Source organism: Protomyctophum bolini, assembly GCF_963924005.1.
Source record: "Protomyctophum bolini genome assembly, chromosome: 4".
Classification (NCBI taxonomy): Eukaryota; Metazoa; Chordata; class Actinopteri; order Myctophiformes; family Myctophidae; genus Protomyctophum; species Protomyctophum bolini.
Genome location: NC_137865.1, coordinates 44,018,053 through 44,038,501, shown reverse-complemented (window position 1 = coordinate 44,038,501; position 20,449 = coordinate 44,018,053). Strand labels below are relative to the sequence as shown.

Genomic DNA, 20,449 nt, shown 5'->3' with positions numbered 1-20,449 from the left:
GGACCACTTCACCACTTTTCAACCTATCTTCATATAATAGGTCCTCACTAATAATCATGATAAAATGGCACGATCTTTTTCTACTCAGTCTGTGTCTCATAGGAGGACTGTGGGCAGTTTAGAAACCGTCTTCCAGTGACATCATCATTAGGCAGATTATTTTTTAAACAATATTTTTTTACAAAAATGTTTAGATTTACATTATCGTGAGAACGATGGCTTCCATTTTTCGCATTGCAACTTTTCAGGACTAGAAAGTCTGCAGTTCTTATTAGCTTGTATTCCCCATCGATGATGTCACTGGAAGACGGTTTCTGAACTGCCCACGGCCCTCCTATGAGACACAGACAGAGTAGAAGGAAATTGCGCCATTTTATCATGATTATTAGTGAGGACCTATTATATGAAGATAGGTTGAAAAGTGGTGAAGTGGTCCTTTAATGCCTGCCCCTTTCAAATGAAAATAAATCAACATCATCTATGTAAGCACAGAAAACAAGTTGGAACAATTTCGTATGGTGAATGTTGAGAAGCGGTACATTTGAACGACCCAGAGCGGAAACAGAACGGGTCCTGGTATAGAGCCCTGCACGGGAGACTCAAAAGTTAAGCGGTTAAACTTCCTTCCTCACAAACTAAATGTTTAGAAGAAGCAGGTTATAAATAAATCCTGCCAGATGGGCTTCGCTGCGTCTCAAAACACCAAGGCTGGTTGTTTGGGATCAGGTCCCATTTGGATTGGAATCACAACACATTCCGCCTGCCACGGTATTCCACACCCGAGACTGGGAATCAAGGAATGGCAGGAGTATGAATATTCAGCTGCATACAGTATGTGGCAGTTGGCCATGTGACAAAGGGAAGCTTTTCCTCATCTTTTACAGTAAGCCCATGCATTGCCATTCGCCACGCTTAACGTACTCTCACATGTTCAATAGCTGCTAAATGATATGCGAACAGAATGTGTGCATGTGTGTGTGTGCATCTATCCATCTATCTGTCATCCCATCATCCTCTCAAACCATTCCCTCACTTTTCTGCCTTTCTTTTCCATCTTACCCTCTTTTCTTCCCTCTCTCTCACAACACACACACACACACACACACACTCCTGCATTCTTCTGCATTATTCATGCGTTGGGTTGGGTGTAGCCTCATCAGTCAATGTACCCAGCTGATAATACAAACACTATATCTCTCTTCTATCTCTGTGTCACTCTCTCTCTCGCTCAATTTCTCTCTTTCTTTCTTTCAGAATGCATGTACTGTGTGCACGCACGCACGCACGCACACGCACACAAATTATTCATGCTCGCATCATTAAGAGATGTGGGGAGCTGTGAAAAAAGGGTACAGTCGGATAGTCACCTATTACGGTGTGCGTACTATACGCAGCATGAAACTGGAACTGGAACAGAACAATATCTACAGAGGAATAATTTGTGTACAGACATATAAAAGCTGCCCACATTTTGCCATACACGGTCGCTGAACTTCGGTTGCACTATTGGGTTCATTTCAACCTCAAAGAGACGGAGAAGAGAACTTTTCTGGTAAAGTTAAATGTATGGTTAAGATGCCTTTTTAGATCCTGGGTCGTTCCAACATTGAGTTGAAGTGTCTGTGAGCAATTAAGGCACTGAACTATAACTGCTCCCCAGGCACGGTTCAATATCTGTCCATTGCTTAAATTGGTTCATTAGTTACGGACGATAATTCTGGCTAAACAGCCACAGCCTGTTCAATCCGCTGCCGCAGCCTCGCTCCACCCGTTTCGACTGTTATCAATAGACAAGACCGCAGTGATCACTTAGGATCAGTACCATTGTTTTACTGTTATCAATAGACCGCAGTGATCACTTAGGATCAGTACCATTGTTTTAGACGAGTATGGGCACGCTCTGCCCATGAAAGAAACGACAGGATTAAGGTTGGCGAACATGCGTTAATATTAGGACCGCGCTGCGACATGCTTGCGGTTAAGTTTAGGGGAGGGTATGAGGAGGCTTGTCATTTTTAGGCTCCCAGCATGTCCAGTAGACCCGAGTAGACCGATAAGATCGGTTAACGTGTCATCAACGCCAATCGCAGCCAGGAGGCTCCAGACTACATGCAGTAGGTCCGATCGGCTGGATACAATCGGCGTAATAATAAGTAACCTACTGGGAATTATCGGTTGATTTTCGGTCGAAACGGCTCCTCGGCCAGGCAACCGTTACCGGAGCAGTACCACCAGACTCTTCAACAGACACTTGTCAGCAATCAGACTGCTGAACAAGAGCCGAGTCTAGTGACACTGCACAGACTGAACTGATTTGTGTTGTGTGAGGGACTCCCTATATTTATACACATACATTCATCACCTAGTATTATTATGTATTCATTATGCACTCAAAATTGTATAATGTAGTTATATTATGCACTTCACGCGGTCTTCTCTCTCTCCATCCTTTTTAACTCCAGTGGTGGCGTCACGGTACGCTCCTTCCTCTGCCCTTGGACTTTGTCTGCGTGGACTTTTATTTGTAGTAGTGTTCTGTGATTTCCTGTCTGCCTTGTTTGCTGTCCCCTGCCTTGTCTCACCTCCCTGTATTAGTGTAACCCTAGCCACATGTGTTCTGTTGCCTGTTAGCCTATCCCAGTGTTGATTGTGTGTTTCAGTTCACCTGTGTGTTCACCTAAGTTAATGTTCTACAAGTATTTCTAGTCCTCGAGTTATTTTGTTCCTCGTGGCTTTGAAGGCTTTCCCAGTGTGGGTTCTTTGTTAACCCATTCTGACCGGGCACCCATTTTGGTGTTAGCATCATGTTATGCTTTAGCTATTGAAAAATAGCAGATCTACAAGCTCATAGCGCGCCACCGAGTGGCGCGCTACGAGCTTGTAGGTCTGCTATTTTTGAAAAATCGAAGAATGACTGACATTTTTAGAATCTGATCTCAGGTCAGAATGGGTTAATCAGACCAGTGTGTGTCCAGTGGAAACCTCGTATGAATCTGATCTCAGGTCAGAATGGGTTAATAAAAACCCTTTGGATTCTCACTGCTCTGCCTGTGCCTGGTCGTTCTGTGACAGATGGCGCTACACGGGCACCGTACTTGTAACGCGATGTGACAATGAAGTCCGATTATGATTGGGCTTGGCCTTCACAACATAAACAGCTATGACAACTAGCAAAACCTCTTAACCCATTCTGACCTGAGATCAGATTCATACGAGGTTTCCACGGGACACACACTGGTTTGATTAACCCATTCTGACCTGAGATCAGATTCTAAAAATGTCAGTCGTTCTTCGAATTTTTCAAAAATAGCAGACCTACAAGCTCGTAGCGCGCCACTCGGTGGCGCGATATGAGCTTGTAGATCTGCTATTTTTCAATAGCTAAAGCATAACATGATGCCAACACCAAAATGGGTTCCCGTTCAGAATGGGTTAAATCACTTTGGTATGGCGCTTTTCAGATTTTCTTTCTGGCGTGCCCAGAGTGCAGCCTGACTGTACGAGCAGTCACCGTGCAACAGCAACTGAACACCCTGGAATGAGTGTTGTTCACCACCAGCACACACAAGCTTATCTCTTCAGATCCTTTTTATCCGCAGCTATAAATCGGGAACACACACACACACACACACACACACACTACCTCGGTTGACTTTTAATGAAACGTCAGATCATGGCCATAAATGTCTACACAAACCAGAAAACCTGTATTGGTGATAGACAGTTCATAAGACCATGCAGGCCTAAATCTGCCAAAAACATCAAACACAGGGGGCTATGCAGCATTTTTCCAAGGCAGAATGCCACGCCATATAGTGAAATATCACCGGAGGTGACTGATGAAGGCTCGCAGTCTGAAAGCATTCCACTCCTTGCAGTCAACTCTGCTCTTCAGCTGCCATCCGCTCCGATAATGACGGCAGTTAAGAGGAAAGATCTATCGCTGCGTGCCAAACGCTGCCTCACCTCTAGCACTCCTTCTAGCCTCTCCACCTCCACGTCTCATTATTCTCCAGCCGTGGGGTCCTGTGGCAGCCTTCAGGTTACCAGGGAAACGGTAACACCCGACCGCAAGGTTCCAAGAAGCCGAAGCATGCCAGTGTCGACAGTCCAGAATCAGCTTTATCGTCACATCAGTTTTACAAGTAAAAAAAAGTGGGTGAAGAGGAAAAAGGGGGAAGAGGAATCAAGGCAGTAAAGACGAAAGTGTAAAAAAGTAAATGTGTTTCAGATATTTAGTAACTCGTAGGGTATGGTCTCTCTTAGCTTTACAGGCTGTAGACTAGAGCTATAATCCAAGTCAACTAGTCCCTGACTGGGGGCGCACCTCGGTGAGGAGACACACTTCAAACTGCGCGCGCCACTGCAGCATATGCTACACTTCCAGTGCATGCAATTACACGCAAACTCATTACAGCGCACATGCAGAGAAACAGATGCGGACATGCCAGCAGTGTTGGCATGTCAGCAGACAGATGGTGAACAGGGCGAAGCCAGAGGAAACTCTGGTGGAGGGCCGCAGCGGTCCTGGCGTGCAAATCGGTCGTATAGGGGCAACAAAAGACTAATTGAACCATCTAGCTGGTCCCCTCCAACCGGGCCCCGGCTGGGAGAGTCCACTCTCAGAGAAAATCTGATGTTTGCCCCGTAGCCCAAACTAAATAGCAGATCTACAAGTCACTACTGCTATTTACTACATCTTAGACATTTTTGTTTTATTAAATTCATGAAATATTTTTTGAAAAATGTTGTTTCCGTGTGGAAATCTTAAAGGGACACTTCACCCTTTTTGCAAAAAAATATATGTTAATGACGTTAAGAAGCTTTAGAACACTTTCATGGGGGTCTTTATGTGTGTAATATGTGGTTTTAGATAGTTTAGATTGTAGCAGTGAGCCCAGTGTCTCTGATGTCATGGACACTGGGCTCACTGCCTTCCTGGACTACATGTCTCAGTAAGACAGCTCCCCCCCCCTATCCACAAGGAGGAGCAGTGCACCAAAGAATTATGGGAATTGTAGTCCAGGAAGGTAGTGAGACCAGTGTCCATGACATCAGAGACAACAGGCTCACTGCTACAATCTAAAATATCTAAAACCACATATTACACACATAAAGACCCCCAGGAAAGTGTTCTAAAGCTTCTAAACGTCATTAACATATATTTTTTTGCAAAAAGGGTGAAGTGTCCCTTTAAGAAAATATCTTAAAAAATCCTAAATGTTTTAATTATACAAAATGTAGGGAACACAAAGATAAAGGGATTTTCATTCTCTGCCATTATCCGTGACCGACAAATGGGTTTGGAGTTTCGACCCACTGAAACAGTGCCTTTACGTCAATGCTCCGCTGCAGCCATCGGGCGTCCGTCAAAGTCGCGGTAACTTAAACGCAGAGAATGTTCCCTTTTTAATCAATGATGAAAAAGGTGCTCCAGTGCCAACGGTTGTGTCTGAACAGTGTCACCCGTTCGCCACGGTTAATTTTAAATCACTCAGTAGAGCCCCGGCCTTAAACAGCCAGACAAGAAGATATATAGGCAGGCAGACCCAGATCCATGCTCACATGCTGGCACGCACGCACGGTCGCACGCACGCACACACACAATTACTGTGCAACACCTATTTAAGTGGCCATGCTTTGAACAGGCCTTCTTCTTGAACCCCGTGAACTCTTAAGTGATGCTGAATAAATGATGGCGAGTCGGGACACTACTGCTCCAGGACACTATACTGCACTGCACTGTGACATCCTGTGCCCGTTGTTCACTAAACCAGACATTTACTATCACTGCAGTCTCCCTGAGTCCGCACACCCCCTTCACTGAACCAGACATTTACTATCACTGTCTCCCTGAGTCCGCACACCTCATTCACTGAACAAGACATTTACTATCACTGTCTCCCTGAGTCCGCACACCTCGTTCACTGAACCAGACATTTACTATCACTGCAGTCTCCCTGAGTCTGCACACCTCGTTCACTGAACAAGACATTTACTATCACTGCAGTCTCCCTGAGTCCGCACACCTCGTTCACTGAACCAGACATTTACTATCACTGCAGTCTCCCTGAGTCTGCACACCTCGTTCACTGAACCAGACATTTACTATCACTGCAGTCTCCCTGAGTCTGCACACCTCGTTCACTGAACAAGACATTTACTATCACTGTCTCCCTGAGTCCGCACACCTCGTTCACTGAACCAGACATTTACTATCACTGCAGTCTCCCTGAGTCCGCACACCTCGTTCACTGAACCAGACATTTACTATCACTGCAGTCTCCCTGAGTCCGCACACCTCGTTCACTGAACCAGACATTTACTATCACTGCAGTCTCCCTGAGTCCGCACACCTCGTTCACTGAACCAGACATTTACTATCACTGCAGTCTCCCTGAGTCCGCACACCTCGTTCACTGAACCAGACATTTACTATCACTGCAGTCTCCCTGAGTCCGCACACCTCGTTCACTGAACCAGACATTTACTATCACTGCAGTCTCCCTGAGTCCGCACACCTCGTTCACTGAACCAGACATTTACTATCACTGCAGTCTCCCTGAGTCCGCACACCTCGTTCACTGAACCAGACATTTACTATCACTGCAGTCTCCCTGAGTCCGCACACCTCGTTCACTGAACCAGACATTTACTATCACTGCAGTCTCCCTGAGTCCGCACACCTCGTTCACTGAACCAGACATTTACTATCACTGCAGTCTCCCTGAGTCCGCACACCTCGTTCACTGAACCAGACATTTACTATCACTGCAGTCTCCCTGAGTCCGCACACCTCGTTCACTGAACCAGACATTTACTATCACTGCAGTCTCCCTGAGTCCGCACACCTCGTTCACTGAACCAGACATTTACTATCACTGCAGTCTCCCTGAGTCCGCACACCTCGTTCACTGAACCAGACATTTACTATCACTGCAGTCTCCCTGAGTCCGCACACCTCGTTCACTGAACCAGACATTTACTATCACTGCAGTCTCCCTGAGTCCGCACACCTCGTTCACTGAACCAGACATTTACTATCACTGCAGTCTCCCTGAGTCCGCACACCTCGTTCACTGAACCAGACATTTACTATCACTGCAGTCTCCCTGAGTCCGCACACCTCGTTCACTGAACCAGACATTTACTATCACTGCAGTCTCCCTGAGTCCGCACACCTCGTTCACTGAACCAGACATTTACTATCACTGCAGTCTCCCTGAGTCCGCACACCTCGTTCACTGAACCAGACATTTACTATCACTGCAGTCTCCCTGAGTCCGCACACCTCGTTCACTGAACCAGACATTTACTATCACTGCAGTCTCCCTGAGTCCGCACACCTCGTTCACTGAACCAGACATTTACTATCACTGCAGTCTCCCTGAGTCCGCACACCTCGTTCACTGAACCAGACATTTACTATCACTGCAGTCTCCCTGAGTCCGCACACCTCGTTCACTGAACCAGACATTTACTATCACTGCAGTCTCCCTGAGTCCGCACACCTCGTTCACTGAACCAGACATTTACTATCACTGCATGTCTCCCTGAGTCCGCACACCTCGTTCACTGAACCAGACATTTACTATCACTGCAGTCTCCCTGAGTCCACACACCTCGTTCACTGAACCATAAATGTACTATCACTGCATGTCTCCCTGAGTCCGCACACCTCGTTCACTGAACCATAAATGTACTATCACTGCATGTCTCCCTGAGTCCGCACACCTCGTTCACTGAACCAGACATTTACTATCACTGCAGTCTCCCTGAGTCCGCACACCTCGTTCACTGAACCAGACATTTACTATCACTGCAGTCTCCCTGAGTCCGCACACCTCGTTCACTGAACCAGACATTTACTATCACTGCAGTCTCCCTGAGTCCGCACACCTCGTTCACTGAACCAGACATTTACTATCACTGCATGTCTCCCTGAGTCCGCACACCTCGTTCACTGAACCAGACATTTACTATCACTGCATGTCTCCCTGAGTCCGCACACCTCGTTCACTGAACCATAAATGTACTATCACTGCATGTCTCCCTGAGTCCGCACACCTCGTTCACTGAACCATAAATGTACTATCACTGCATGTCTCCCTGAGTCCGCACACCTCGTTCACTGAACCATAAATGTACTATCACTGCATGTCTCCCTGAGTCCGCACACCTCGTTCACTGAACCATAAATGTACTATCACTGCATGTCTCCCTGAGTCCGCACACCTCGTTCACTGAACCATAAATGTACTATCACTGCATGTCTCCCTGAGTCCGCACACCTCGTTCACTGAACCATAAATGTACTATCACTGCAGTCTCCCTGAGTCCGCACACCTCGTTCACTGAACCATAAATGTACTATCACTGCATGTCTCCCTGCTCAATCCCCACGTCTTCCTATTCATCAGCATCCTTGCAGATTTTAAGCAAAATTTTGTTGAATATAATCTAATTCTGTTTTGGCCACATATTAGTCATCTGGAATGTTTTAGTGTTAGTCAACAAAATATACAGTTGATTTTGGTAACTAAAATGTATTATTCAAGACCCCCCCCCTGAGTGTAGATAAAAGTGTAGATTATGACCACGGGGCTGATCTGTGTGTACAGTGTGGTCCCATGAGGAGCGAGATACGTGTCCAGCATTTCATCATCCAGTAGTTTGAGACAAGAGGCGTAAGCTTGGATTCGTAACCTGTGGCTCCAACTCTAAAAATAACCTAAAGTTGCTGCTGGAAATGTTATGTAAGGAAAGAAAGAGACAAACAAATAAAATAAAATACTAAACAGAAATGTTCTAAGGATCACTCAGAAGCAGTGTGAGAGTGTGTGTGTGCAGTGTGTGTGTGCGTACGTGTGTGTGTGATTGAAATCTTAAATAAATAAGAAGATAATGAGTGTGTCTCGTTAAAGACAGTGTATGCAGGACAGGCATGACATGAGGTGATGCTTAACGAGTTCACACTTTTCACGACTTTTTGTTTTCATATCTCTCTCTCTCTCTCTCTCCTCCCCTCCCCGGGAGCTTCCACTCTTCATCTCCACCTGTTAATATAATAGCCAATTAAATGTGTTTTGTGAAACCGCTCGGTATCTGCAATAAGCCTGAAAGCTTTAGCCTAAAGGCAAGAAAAGTCGGAAAAATAACCCTGTGTGTTTCTGTTTCCCCAAAGAGTAGTTTCTCCATTGCCATTTGAATGGTTTTGAGAGCTGTCATCTGCTGGATTGAGAAACAGGATGTTAGCAAGGTTGGTAGCCCAGAAGAGCAGATGGAGCTCTCAGACCTGGGTTTAATCCAACATGTCCTTACCTACACTACTTCACCATCAGTCTCGCTTTCAAACACTACTGGCAAATTATGAACCACAATATCTTGGATCGTGTTTTCAAAGACGGCGCATCATTCTGCGTGAATGCATAGATGTTATCGTGGCGGATGAACTGCGGTGCTGCAGATGTCCGCTTTGGCCGCGATTGTCCCGATTTCAAGCAAGTGTGTCCAGAGTCCCGACAAATATCTCTAAAACACTGATAATGTTCCGGTCTTCAACATTCACTAACAGGTAACAGGGGCCAGCAACCCCTGTTGCAGCGGTAACAAGAACACTCGGCGGATTTACCCTTTTTGCCGACTTCTCAAGACAAGTCGGCAAACCGTGGAGAATATTCGGCAGACTCTTAAGAAGATTCGCCGCGCGACGACTCTTCTTCAGATTCTGCCGAATATTCTCCACGTTTCGGGGCACTTTCAGCAGCTGCAAGTTTCTGAATGTTAGCTACTGCTAGCTACTGTGCTAACGATGCTAAAGCAACACAACCAAAAAATTATTAATCAAGTGATCGGGACGGGAATGAAAGTCAACGGGAGCGATGATAATGATCATTTTCAGGAAGGAAACAACGCTCGACGCGGTGCTCAGGCTCACTGCTGGCTGCCTGCTGTAGCCAGGGGGGTGGAGCTGGGTGGACCGCAGTGTTTGTTTACAATAAAGTTTCAATAGTTGTCACTGTACAATACTTTAAAACAGTTGTCATGTTGCACACAATCAATTTGGTCATAGCAGCCGCTGAGCCGCCTGTAGCCTCTCCTCTCCAAACAGCAGCCCACAGTGCCTGCACCGTGAGACCGCAGTGAGAACGCTATAGCATTGCAAGAAGCTAAGGCTTAGCTGCTAAGCTAACACAACACCAGCCATGGTGGTGGTGATGTTAGCTTAGCGTAGCGTAGCTTGCTGCTGCTTGGCTGTTCAACTTCACTTCATCTCTGCCTATAATTTTTTCTTATTGTTACCCTGACACCGGAGCTGCAAAAACAGACAGATCTACAAGCTCTACAATCTCAACTATCCAACTCCTGCGTTAGTCAAAACTAAAAGCGAGTGACAGTGAGACGAGCATGTCGACCGTAGCAATGAATGGAGACCTATTTGGAATGATTAAATCCATTATTGGCCTGGAGAAAGTTACAGCCGCTCCGCCTCCTCCTCCTCCCTGGCACGGTACAATTAGCCATGTGCTATATGACGTTTTGTTTACCCTGCGACAGGGACTGAGAGAAATGCCACCGAATTCTTAATTATTTTCCTTCTCTATATGGGCACACTTGTGAAAGCTGAATGCTTTTGCATGCTTTTATTGATCTGCTGTCTGATCAGCGTGCATGATCATCATGCAGTAGCTAGATGCGCGCTCCAGTGCCGAGATTTCTTCCCGTTTCTGCGACTCTTCGTCACTTTCCGTCCGAGTTCTCAGACAGAACTCGGACCGGAAAGTGACGAAGAGTCGGCGAAAGGGGAAGAAATCTCGGCAAAGATGAAGAAGAGTCGGCGACCCGAGTTCTCCAGTATTCGTTGCAGCACTCGCAAGAGGGCACCAAGCAAGCTGCAGATCGTGCAAATGAGCAATACCCCTAGAGTCTCCGGAGGGGAGGGGAGGAGAGAGACTCGATAGGACAGATTCAACGGTTCAAAGGACAGTGACACAGGCGGAGAGAAGGCTCAAACAAACCACCAGAGTAAGTGTGGACAAGGACGGATGCATGCACACCGCGCAGACTTAATGTACAGTTAGTCTGTGTAGCAGAATGTTTTGTTTGTTAACACCAGCATGACTGAACTCATCTCACCTACTACTCTGACGGCTGAAAGGTCAAGATTACCGTGTTTTTCGTGCAATTCCATTGGCCGCTCTCTCCCTGCATCTCTTCTAATGATCTTCACACCTCTCCCATCCACCGCGGGGGGGTTGGTGACTTGTTATTGTCTTCTAAATGTTACATTCCAACTAATTAAAGGCAGCGCCAGCGGGCACTGTTTCAACTCTTTTTCTTTTCAGTTTACCAAACTATAATTATAGTGACGATGTGAGCGCTATTGAATACCCTTTTGAATGCGTGAGGTAATTAACGCCGGCTGCCTGCAAATTATTTGGTCTTTGATTGTGTGATTAACCGATTATACAGCATATGAAAAGAAGGTTTTATTAAGGAAAGATCGTCATGTCAACGTGTTTTACTGTTCGGGTGTCAATCAAATCCACTGCGTGAGTGAGTGAGTCGGACTGACTCGGATATCTCCCACTGTTAAAAAAAAACATCATTTCTCAAGTTGAGCGTCTTTTTCCTGAGATTCACTGACACAACAACAACAGAAACATTTAGAGGTGGGCACTGGGTCTGGGTTGGAGTAGTAATTTACACTGTCCGACTGTCCATGAACATTGCATGGATGAGACGTGCCTCCGCGAGAGAGGGAAGGAGAGAGAAAAGGAGAGAGCTGTGCGTCAGACACGTATATTGTTATTGCTCCATATAAGTAATATAACCTCTAAAACAACATTTAGTCTAAATGTTGAGTACAATTGTAATGTACTAAGTAGGCCTATATATTTACACTTATAGAATGAGTTGGTATGCAGGGCTGCAGGCATTGGCAGTTGAAATGCAAATGCAACCCATTAGTTTAAACAATGCCCGTCTCCCAACTGTCGGGAGGTGTGAACTTCACTGCTTGCGGGGTGACAACGGTCTTTTTGGGCAAAAACTAGCAGACATATTATAGTACAATTATGCCTAAAATCATATTTAGAAAACGTTTCAGATGAAAAAAAAGATGATTTGAATCGAATATTTAGGAAAAGGCATGGAAGGGGAACCTTCTCAGAACTTCATGGGCAAAGGAAATCCACTTCCAAATCTAAAAATGGGTCAGATTGACTGCTTAGACATGCTAGTGTAAAGTTGAGTCATGTGGCGTGTTATTAAAATGTGTCTCACTGACAGTGCTGTTGACAAGCAAGCAAGTTGATGGCTTTTTTCCACGTCTTGTTTATACATTTGAAATGTTAATTTATTTCTGATTTTAACACGTTGGTATGGTCCCTGAAATTCGTAATATTAAAGCAGCGTCTATCTGTAACGCTATCAGACATCCTCAATCAAAATGAATATAAAATCGTTCCTTCATTGTCTCCACCAGGCCGAAGGCAGTCCGTCTCTCTCTCTCTCTCTGTGTGTGTCCGTCCATCTGTGGACAGGTAATCTCGCGGCACACACACTCACTCTCACTCACTCTTTCCGGATGCCAGAGCAGAACATATAAGTAAATGTAGTTACTTTCCACCACTGGAAACAGGGAACCTACTGTAGCACATAATTGCCCGTCTCCAACACCCTCCAGCCCTCCCCCCTCCCCTGCCGCTATCACAGGAGGACGGCACAATGAGGGAACTGCCATTCCACGCTCTCTGGAACACCGACTCCATATGCTAAGCTGAGGCAGTCTCACTGGACTGTGAGCCTAATGACACTCTGCGACAAGTCCATATATCCGCTCTAGTCCCGTTTTGAAACCTGCAAAGCAAAACTATTCGTGCGAGACTGCATGTGTATACTGTATAGTGTCGTGCACCGAAGAATGCCTCGGCACCTCCAGGACATTCTTCTGAGGTGAGATTAAGAAACGGTACTGGGCCTCGGACTGCCTGCTAGAAACTATCAAGAGCCGCTGTGACTGGCTGATCAGGGATCAGATTAGACCATTGCAGGAGACCGTCCCCATCAGTTAAAGTGAAAGCCGAGAGAGCACGCAACGCAAAGCACATAACACCTCCATGGACTCAATGGTGTGAGTGATTATGGATTACTTTACTTATTCATTGAGGTGAAAACATGCAATTTAATGTCATTCTATTAAATAACGGGGTGCGGAAGGTGCGTCTTTCTTGTCTCTTTATGTCGGCTCCACTGATCTCAGAACCAATTTCATGGGACCATTAGAGTTTGGGTTCGTTTTGAAGCCGTGAAGAGCTCTTATGCGTATACTATATAATTTATTTTCTAATCATTGTTTATTCTGACTTCCTTATTACCAAGTGATGTTTATGCAATCCAATGTTTCACGTAGTTCTTCTAACTTTTACGAGTAGGCCTATGAGCTTGAAGGTCCCTTGCCTTAAATAGAAAGTTAGGAAATTACTTTAATATTTAGGCTACAATCTAATCTTTAACCAGTGCTACTTGGTGCTAATACTTTGTTAATTACATTCTGAGGAGGACTCATCCATTTTGTTACACTCTTTGGAGCTACACGAAAACAATGTCATGACCTTATTATTATCCTATTTTTTCTTCTGGAAAAGAGATCCCCTTGGTCTGTCTGAGTGTGTGTGTGTGTGTGTGTGTGTGTGTGTGTGTGTGTGTGTGTGTGTGGGTGTGTGTGTGTGTACCAAGATTATTTTTTTTTCTTCTTGCCTTGATCTCTATTTTTGGCCTTTTTATCCCATTATTGATATTTCAGTAATTAGACAGGAAATGGCGAGAGATGAGAAACCGAACAACCTTTGGTGAAATTAATGTTGGTGTTTCAAAGTCATACAGTAGTTACAGTTTTACTAATTTGTCAAAAATCGGACTCGTCTGAAGTGGTGCTGTGTGTGTACTACACGTGTACTGTACAAGCCCTCCTCCCTAGCCTTTGTGTGTGAGAGCGCAACTGCATGTGTGCGTGCGTGACACACTGCTCAACAGTGTCGTGGTACTTCCGTGCTCCTACAGACAGACAGACAGACAGACAGACTATAGGAGTGGCTATAGCATCACTCAAAAATAAGGAGAATAGCCACCCTCTACAATTTGCATTTAGTATTATTTACAGCATGACTCCTCAATAATCTTCTGATCCCCCTCATACAGTAGATATTAACAATATTACAATACAATATTACAACAATAACAATCAAGCTTGGGCTAAGCTGCTGAGGCCAAATGGCATCCGTTTATTTAATCACCACTATAATTGCTTTCTGTATGATCTGGTCATTTGCATAATTTAATTTGCTGTCTTAAGACAGGTGGCGAGTGGCGACAATGATCGCTTTTCCCCCTAATTGATACGTTGGCTGACAAAACCATGAATACTGCAGCAAGTGAATGGAAATGCCACATTTCCATGAATTATGAGTGTGTTGTTCATCATCCCTTGGGTAACACGGGGAAGGAGAGGCTGAGTAATGTTGACGTTACTCAGCAAACTCTTTTTTTACGCAGCCTGTTCACGTTGGGAATACTGCGACATCATTCCGCCTCACTGTTCCGTACAAGAGGTACGGACACGGAAGGGAGGGAGCACAGTTCTTCCATACTCACGGAGCCCAATCAACATCTGTGTGCAAAGGGACAGATGGGTAGGGTAGGGTAGGACAGGGATGTGATGTTTTGAACACACTCCACTCCCCATTCTTCTTTCAGAAACCAGACCGAATAGAGCGTCGCAGTCCCGCCCCCCTCGAGAGACCAGGAAAATAAATCCCAGTTAATTTTCCTCATAGACTTTTCAGAAAGTATTTATTTAAAGACGTCTACACCGCGGAAAAGACAACTCTTGTCGTGACAAATCATGACAACACACACAACTTTTCGGGCCAAACAAAGAATTAGAAAGTAGGAAAAAACGGCAGGTTTTAACAATTTTTTTCTTTTTTTTCCTTCTTTGTAATTATTAGTTTGGTCTAAAATATTGTATGTGTTGTCATGATTTGTCACGACAAGAGTTGGAAAATGCATTGGGATTCATTTCCCGGGCCTGGCGTCGTCATGAAAGGGGGCGGGACTGCGACGCTCTATAAGAACCGAAACTTCTCCCTGATGGCATCTAAGGTCTAAGGTCTCTCTGCCATGAACCATTCAACGCTTCTCTTCGGATTCTCCTCAAATGCATTTCTGATCGCACAAATACTTTGTGCACACGAATCCACCTTCGTTATGTTCTATACGATAATACGACACAGAACATCTCATTGAGTTTGAAGCTATAAATGTGCATGGCTATAGCCAAAGCTAAAGCACCTCAACATTTACAATTTAGGCTTTTAGCAGTTGCTCTTAAGATTTAAAGTAAGCAAGAACAACACGTGGTAATAAATGAAATACATTACAAAATAAATAGTAATCAAGAATCATAAGGAAGCTAAGAACCTAGCATCTACCAGTAGAAAATCTGTACAGTAAAGCTACGAGTATACACTATAGAGTGCTATGTCTACATACAATTCTATCTAAATGACATAACTTTAGCCTCATCGAGGCTATAAGGCAAGTGCTACGGGTTAAGATGGAGTCTGAAGAGGTGGGTTTTCAGACTACGGCAGAATATCGAGAGTCAGTCTGCAGTTGTGATTGCAATTGGGAAGTGCATTCCATAGTTTTGGAGCCAGAAGGGAGAAGAGTCTGGTATGTGTGGAGCGTTGTCCCGGCTGTTTTAATGAATGTTCTGTGTCGGCCGATCTGAGCATGCAGGGCGGGTTGTAGGGTCCGATCAGACTTTGAAGATATGGGGTTGCCGTATCTTTGGTTTGCCGTATCTTTGGTTTGATGCTGGCCTTCAAAGGCCAGAATCAGACTTCTGGGCTCTGTGCAGGCAGCAACTGGGAGCCAATGAGGGAGTGGATAAGGGGGGGAGACATGGGAGAATTTTGGATGGCTGAAGACAGAGCGTGCTACGCCATTCTGGATCAACATTCAGATGCATGTCGATGACACCGTTCTGCATTCATTCAACTAGACTTGTACGTGCCCGTCGGCAACCGGCCTACTTGGGAACGATGCAACCTATGGGAACCTAATAATACCCGTTGTCAACTTGTCATAGCACCCGTTTTAACTATCTGTCTGTGTCCCTTTTGTGCCCATACTGTATATGGAGATATCTGTACTATGCAATACCTGTCGTCATAGCAGCAACCATTTTTCTGTGTCCCACATGGAGATCTCTGTATCTGTCCGTCTGCCTGTGTGTGAAGAGTGCAAATTGACTGTAATCAATTGGCAGGTGTGGGGTTGCCATGGAAATCAATTGGCAGAGGCTGGAAATTGCACAGGTGAGGGGATTTAGGCTGATTAGGCCCACTGGCGAATTTGATTTGTCGGTGGGGCAAACGGTTCTCGAGTTACGTGCATTACAACCGTACACACACACACACACACACACACACACACACACAAACGCACGCACACAAAGACGTGGCGCATTTATAGTAGGATTTGATTAAGCCCCCAGATCTGTACTCTGCTGTTAATCTAGCTGGCTGCTGTATTTTATAAACCATTTCTCAATTGACCGTGATTTCCAAAATATATTTCTGAAACCTATTAAAGTTATTGTTGTCAGGGGAGGCCGTAGCTTAGAGAGGCCCGTTATATATATATACAGTGAAGTGTCCTTGAGCAAGACACTTATCCCAGAACAGCTCCTCATGGCCGTCTGAGCAGCCGCGGCGCTGAAAATTAATTTCCCCCGTGGGATTAATAAACGTCTACCATTTACTTTTTGATATTGTGCAGAGGCAACTGACCAAAATGAGCCCCCGCTTTTAGTCACGCCCCATCCAACCCCATCCTATAGTCTTTTGTTCAGTACATTTTACTTTGCAAGGAACTTGGAATGAACAGGCATTTATCTTCCTCTGACCTAGACTTGGTTTTCAACAAAGTGCTTTAGTGTCATTATTCCCGCAGCAGTTAATGTCCAGAGAACAGAGACAGTATTCTAGCCCTATTCATCCATGCCAGTGTTCATTGGAGAACAGACACAGCTGATCAATCCTCGCTGGATAGTAAACGCTAAGTGCTCTCGCTAGAAGGGGCTGCAGAGGACTGAGGCTAACATTACTCTGCAAATATCCCCCAGTCTGTCTCTTTACATCTGGTTCACCATGCAGTGACTGCAAATTAAGTCCCCTCCCCCCCCCCAAAAAAAACACACACACACACGAGCGAGCGCACGCACGCACACAACTTCTGTCGAGCCAAAAGTGATCAAGAAAGGGCTACACGCTACACCTGAGCGTAGTGTTCATCTCTTCACCACACTGGATTAATTAATATTAATTGCATTTTTATAGCACTTTTCTATGCACTATGTGCCTATTCCAAGCACTTACAATGGTCCATTCATTCATTCATACGAATGTACCTGAAGCCACAGAGTCATCGCCAGTGGTCAACGGGGTCTAATGTGAGAAACACATGTAGTACTACAGCAGAGCTTCCACATTCATTCCTTCCTCACACTCCATCCATCCTTCCATCTCTACAGTCCATTGTTAAGAGCTGGGTGTGGGCTGCATGGGTTATGGAGGGAAGAACAGAACCGGCTGATGTGCCAGTGAGACAGAGAGACAGAGGGACAGACAGAAAGAGAGAGAAGGGAGAGGGACAGACAGAAAGAGAGAGAAGGGAGAGGGACAGACAGAAAGAGAGAGAAAAGAGAGAGGGACAGACAGAAAGAGAGAGAAGGGAGAGGGACAGACAGACAGAAAGAGAGAGGGACAGACAGAAAGAGAGAGAAAAGGCAGAACAAGGAGTGGCAAAGAGAGAGTGTGCGCGCGCCAGCAAGGGAGAATAACAGAAGAATACGGTATAAAAATAGAAGTTGCTAAATGATTCAGCTATAGCAGGGCACTCCTATTTACAGACATTCTACTGTACTGAATCAAAGGCTCCCACAACCTCCCCCCCTTTCACTGTCAGCCACGGGCTTCTGCTGCAAAAACTCCTATTTTCTCTTCCTCTCTGGCCTCTCTGGCTCACACATGACAACGACGCACACGTGCATACACGCACGCACACGCACACACACACACCCTTCATCAATATTTTAGCAGTCAATAGGGGCTGTGCACAGTGCAGCGACTCCAGTGTGCTCAGTCTCAACACATTACTGTTAAGCTCTCACTGGACAGCATAATGATACACACACGTGTGTGTGTGTGTGTGTGTGTGTGTGTGTGTGGTGTGTGTGTGTGTGTGCGCGCGCGCTTGTGTGTGTGTGTGTTTAAGATACAGAGACAGAGTAGTGATAGAGAAAGTGTTGAGAGTGGGCTAAATTGATTAAACAAAGGCTGCTCATTGGAAATTAGCTAGCCAAGGGCTGTGTGTGTAACTCAGATACTGTGTGTGTGTGTGTGTGTGTGTGTGTGTGTGTGTGTGTGTGTGTGTGTGTGTGTGTGTGTGTGTGTGTGTGTGTGTGTGTGTGTGTGTGTGTGCGTGCGCCTGCGTCCGTGCGCATTTGTGTACGCACACAAATGTGTGCACCACACACTAAATGCCCTGCAGCTGAAAAAGAGATCTGGAACATGGAGACACTGTAGCGAGAAACGGAAGGGTAACATAGTGCCATGTTGCGAGTGCGCAAATGCGCACACACCCACACCCACACTGAAGCCCCTGTGGATTCCCGGCGCCAGGGATCCACACAGGCTTCAGTGTGGATCCGAGACTTCATGTGGCCGTCCTCTGAGTTAAGTCCAGTTAGAAAAATCTGAATCCCCCCCCCCCCACCGCCCACCCCTTTTTCCCCTCACTGTATATGTTTCTTTTCCCTTTTTACCTCCTTTATGATGAATTCCTGTTCCGTTCTTTGACTATATAGAAGTGTCTATTTGTACGTCTCTAAATGTTTTGATGAATTGAACAAGGTGGACACTCTTGTAAACACGTGTAATGCTTAATTGGGTCGTCCACTCACAGTTAACAGTCTTTTTATTGAGTTTGTGCTTGAAATGTACTGTAATTCTGCAAACTGTTTTTAAAATATTTCAATCAATCAAACCCCTGTCACCCTTTCTCTCCCACGGCAGTGAGCTTCACACCTCCAGACAGCCCATTGTTCAAGTAGTCGATATTTAAAAGACAATGGCTCCATCCCGCTGGGGGGAGAATAATATGTCAAGGCGTCTCCAAGGGGAGACAGTAGCTAATAACATCACAGGAAGAAAAAAGGTCATTTTGACCTGAAGTCAGCTTGTGTGGTGCCTGGCAGTTTGTTTCTAGAGCCTGGAGTAGAAGACAATCCCAGCTCTTCAAGTAGGTACATGTGTCTCCTGTCACAGGCCTAATGTATTTTATTTTATGTTGTATATTATGTAATCTGCCATGTAAGGATCTAGAGTGTATTAGTCAGTTTGGTATTCACTTGATCCTTGTTTGCAAACCGTCATGTCGGTTTATTGTCATTGTTTATGTAAACTGTAAATAGTGTCCTGTAAGTCCATAATGGGCTGGGCTTCTTCGGAAGCATGACACTTAAATAAAGAATCAATCAATCAAAAAACTACAGTCATGCGAGTGTTAAGGGAGAAGATATGCTGGAGACAGAGTTTAATCAATACTATAGTGTTAAACACATTCAACACTGTTGACATAGGTTTACGTCAGGTTGTCTTTATAGCGGTTTATGATAAATTGCGCTCTTCGCCAACGTCTACGTGGCTCCAAGTTGCTAAGTAACAGATAGAACAGGAAATTAACCAGAAGTGAAAATTTCGCTTGCTTCTACGTTATCACATACAGAAAATATATATATATATCTGCGCCCTGCCTGGTCAAAACAAGCTTCACTCAACGGCCCATAAGCAAAGAACCAGACGACCACGGCCACAAAATGTATTTTCTGGGTGAAGGAAATGGCGAGCTATACATCCGGTTCACGTTTCGGTTTCCGACGCAACCTTCAAAATAAGGGTTTCAGTTGCTGACGGTTAAGCAAGAATTGATACCCGGCAGTGAGTGCGTCGACATACAGATACAGTACATACAGTACATACAGTACACTGACCTTCTTAGTGAAGTCCATGGCTTTGAGGATGGACAGGTTCAGAGTCTCCAGAGACGCCAGCACTCCCTCATAGTCTCCCATGTGCTTGGCAAAGTAATCTAAAAACACGCACGCACACACACACACACACACGCACACACACACACACACACACACACACACACACACACACACACACACACGCACGCACACATTACAAAGACAGACGGGAACAGGATATGAGCCGATATATTAGTGCTTAAGTGAGCAGCTGAGTCTGATTGAAACAGAGTACAATCTATGTTTGATCTTTCATGTTTTATGTTATTGATTTAATCTGTAATGAAG

General features: G+C 45.2%; 1 protein-coding gene across 1 annotated transcript in view; it reads right to left on the bottom strand.

The window, feature by feature from the left end:
- necab2 (N-terminal EF-hand calcium binding protein 2) overlaps positions 1 to 20,449 on the bottom strand; it is a gene marked incomplete at its 5' end in the record, with an annotated part of 161,536 nt that overhangs the window by 87,192 nt on the left and 53,895 nt on the right. The window contains one exon of the mRNA XM_080761801.1: positions 20,123 to 20,220. Coding sequence (XP_080617927.1) covers positions 20,123 to 20,220 — 98 coding nt within the window. The remainder of the gene's footprint in view (positions 1 to 20,122; positions 20,221 to 20,449) is intronic.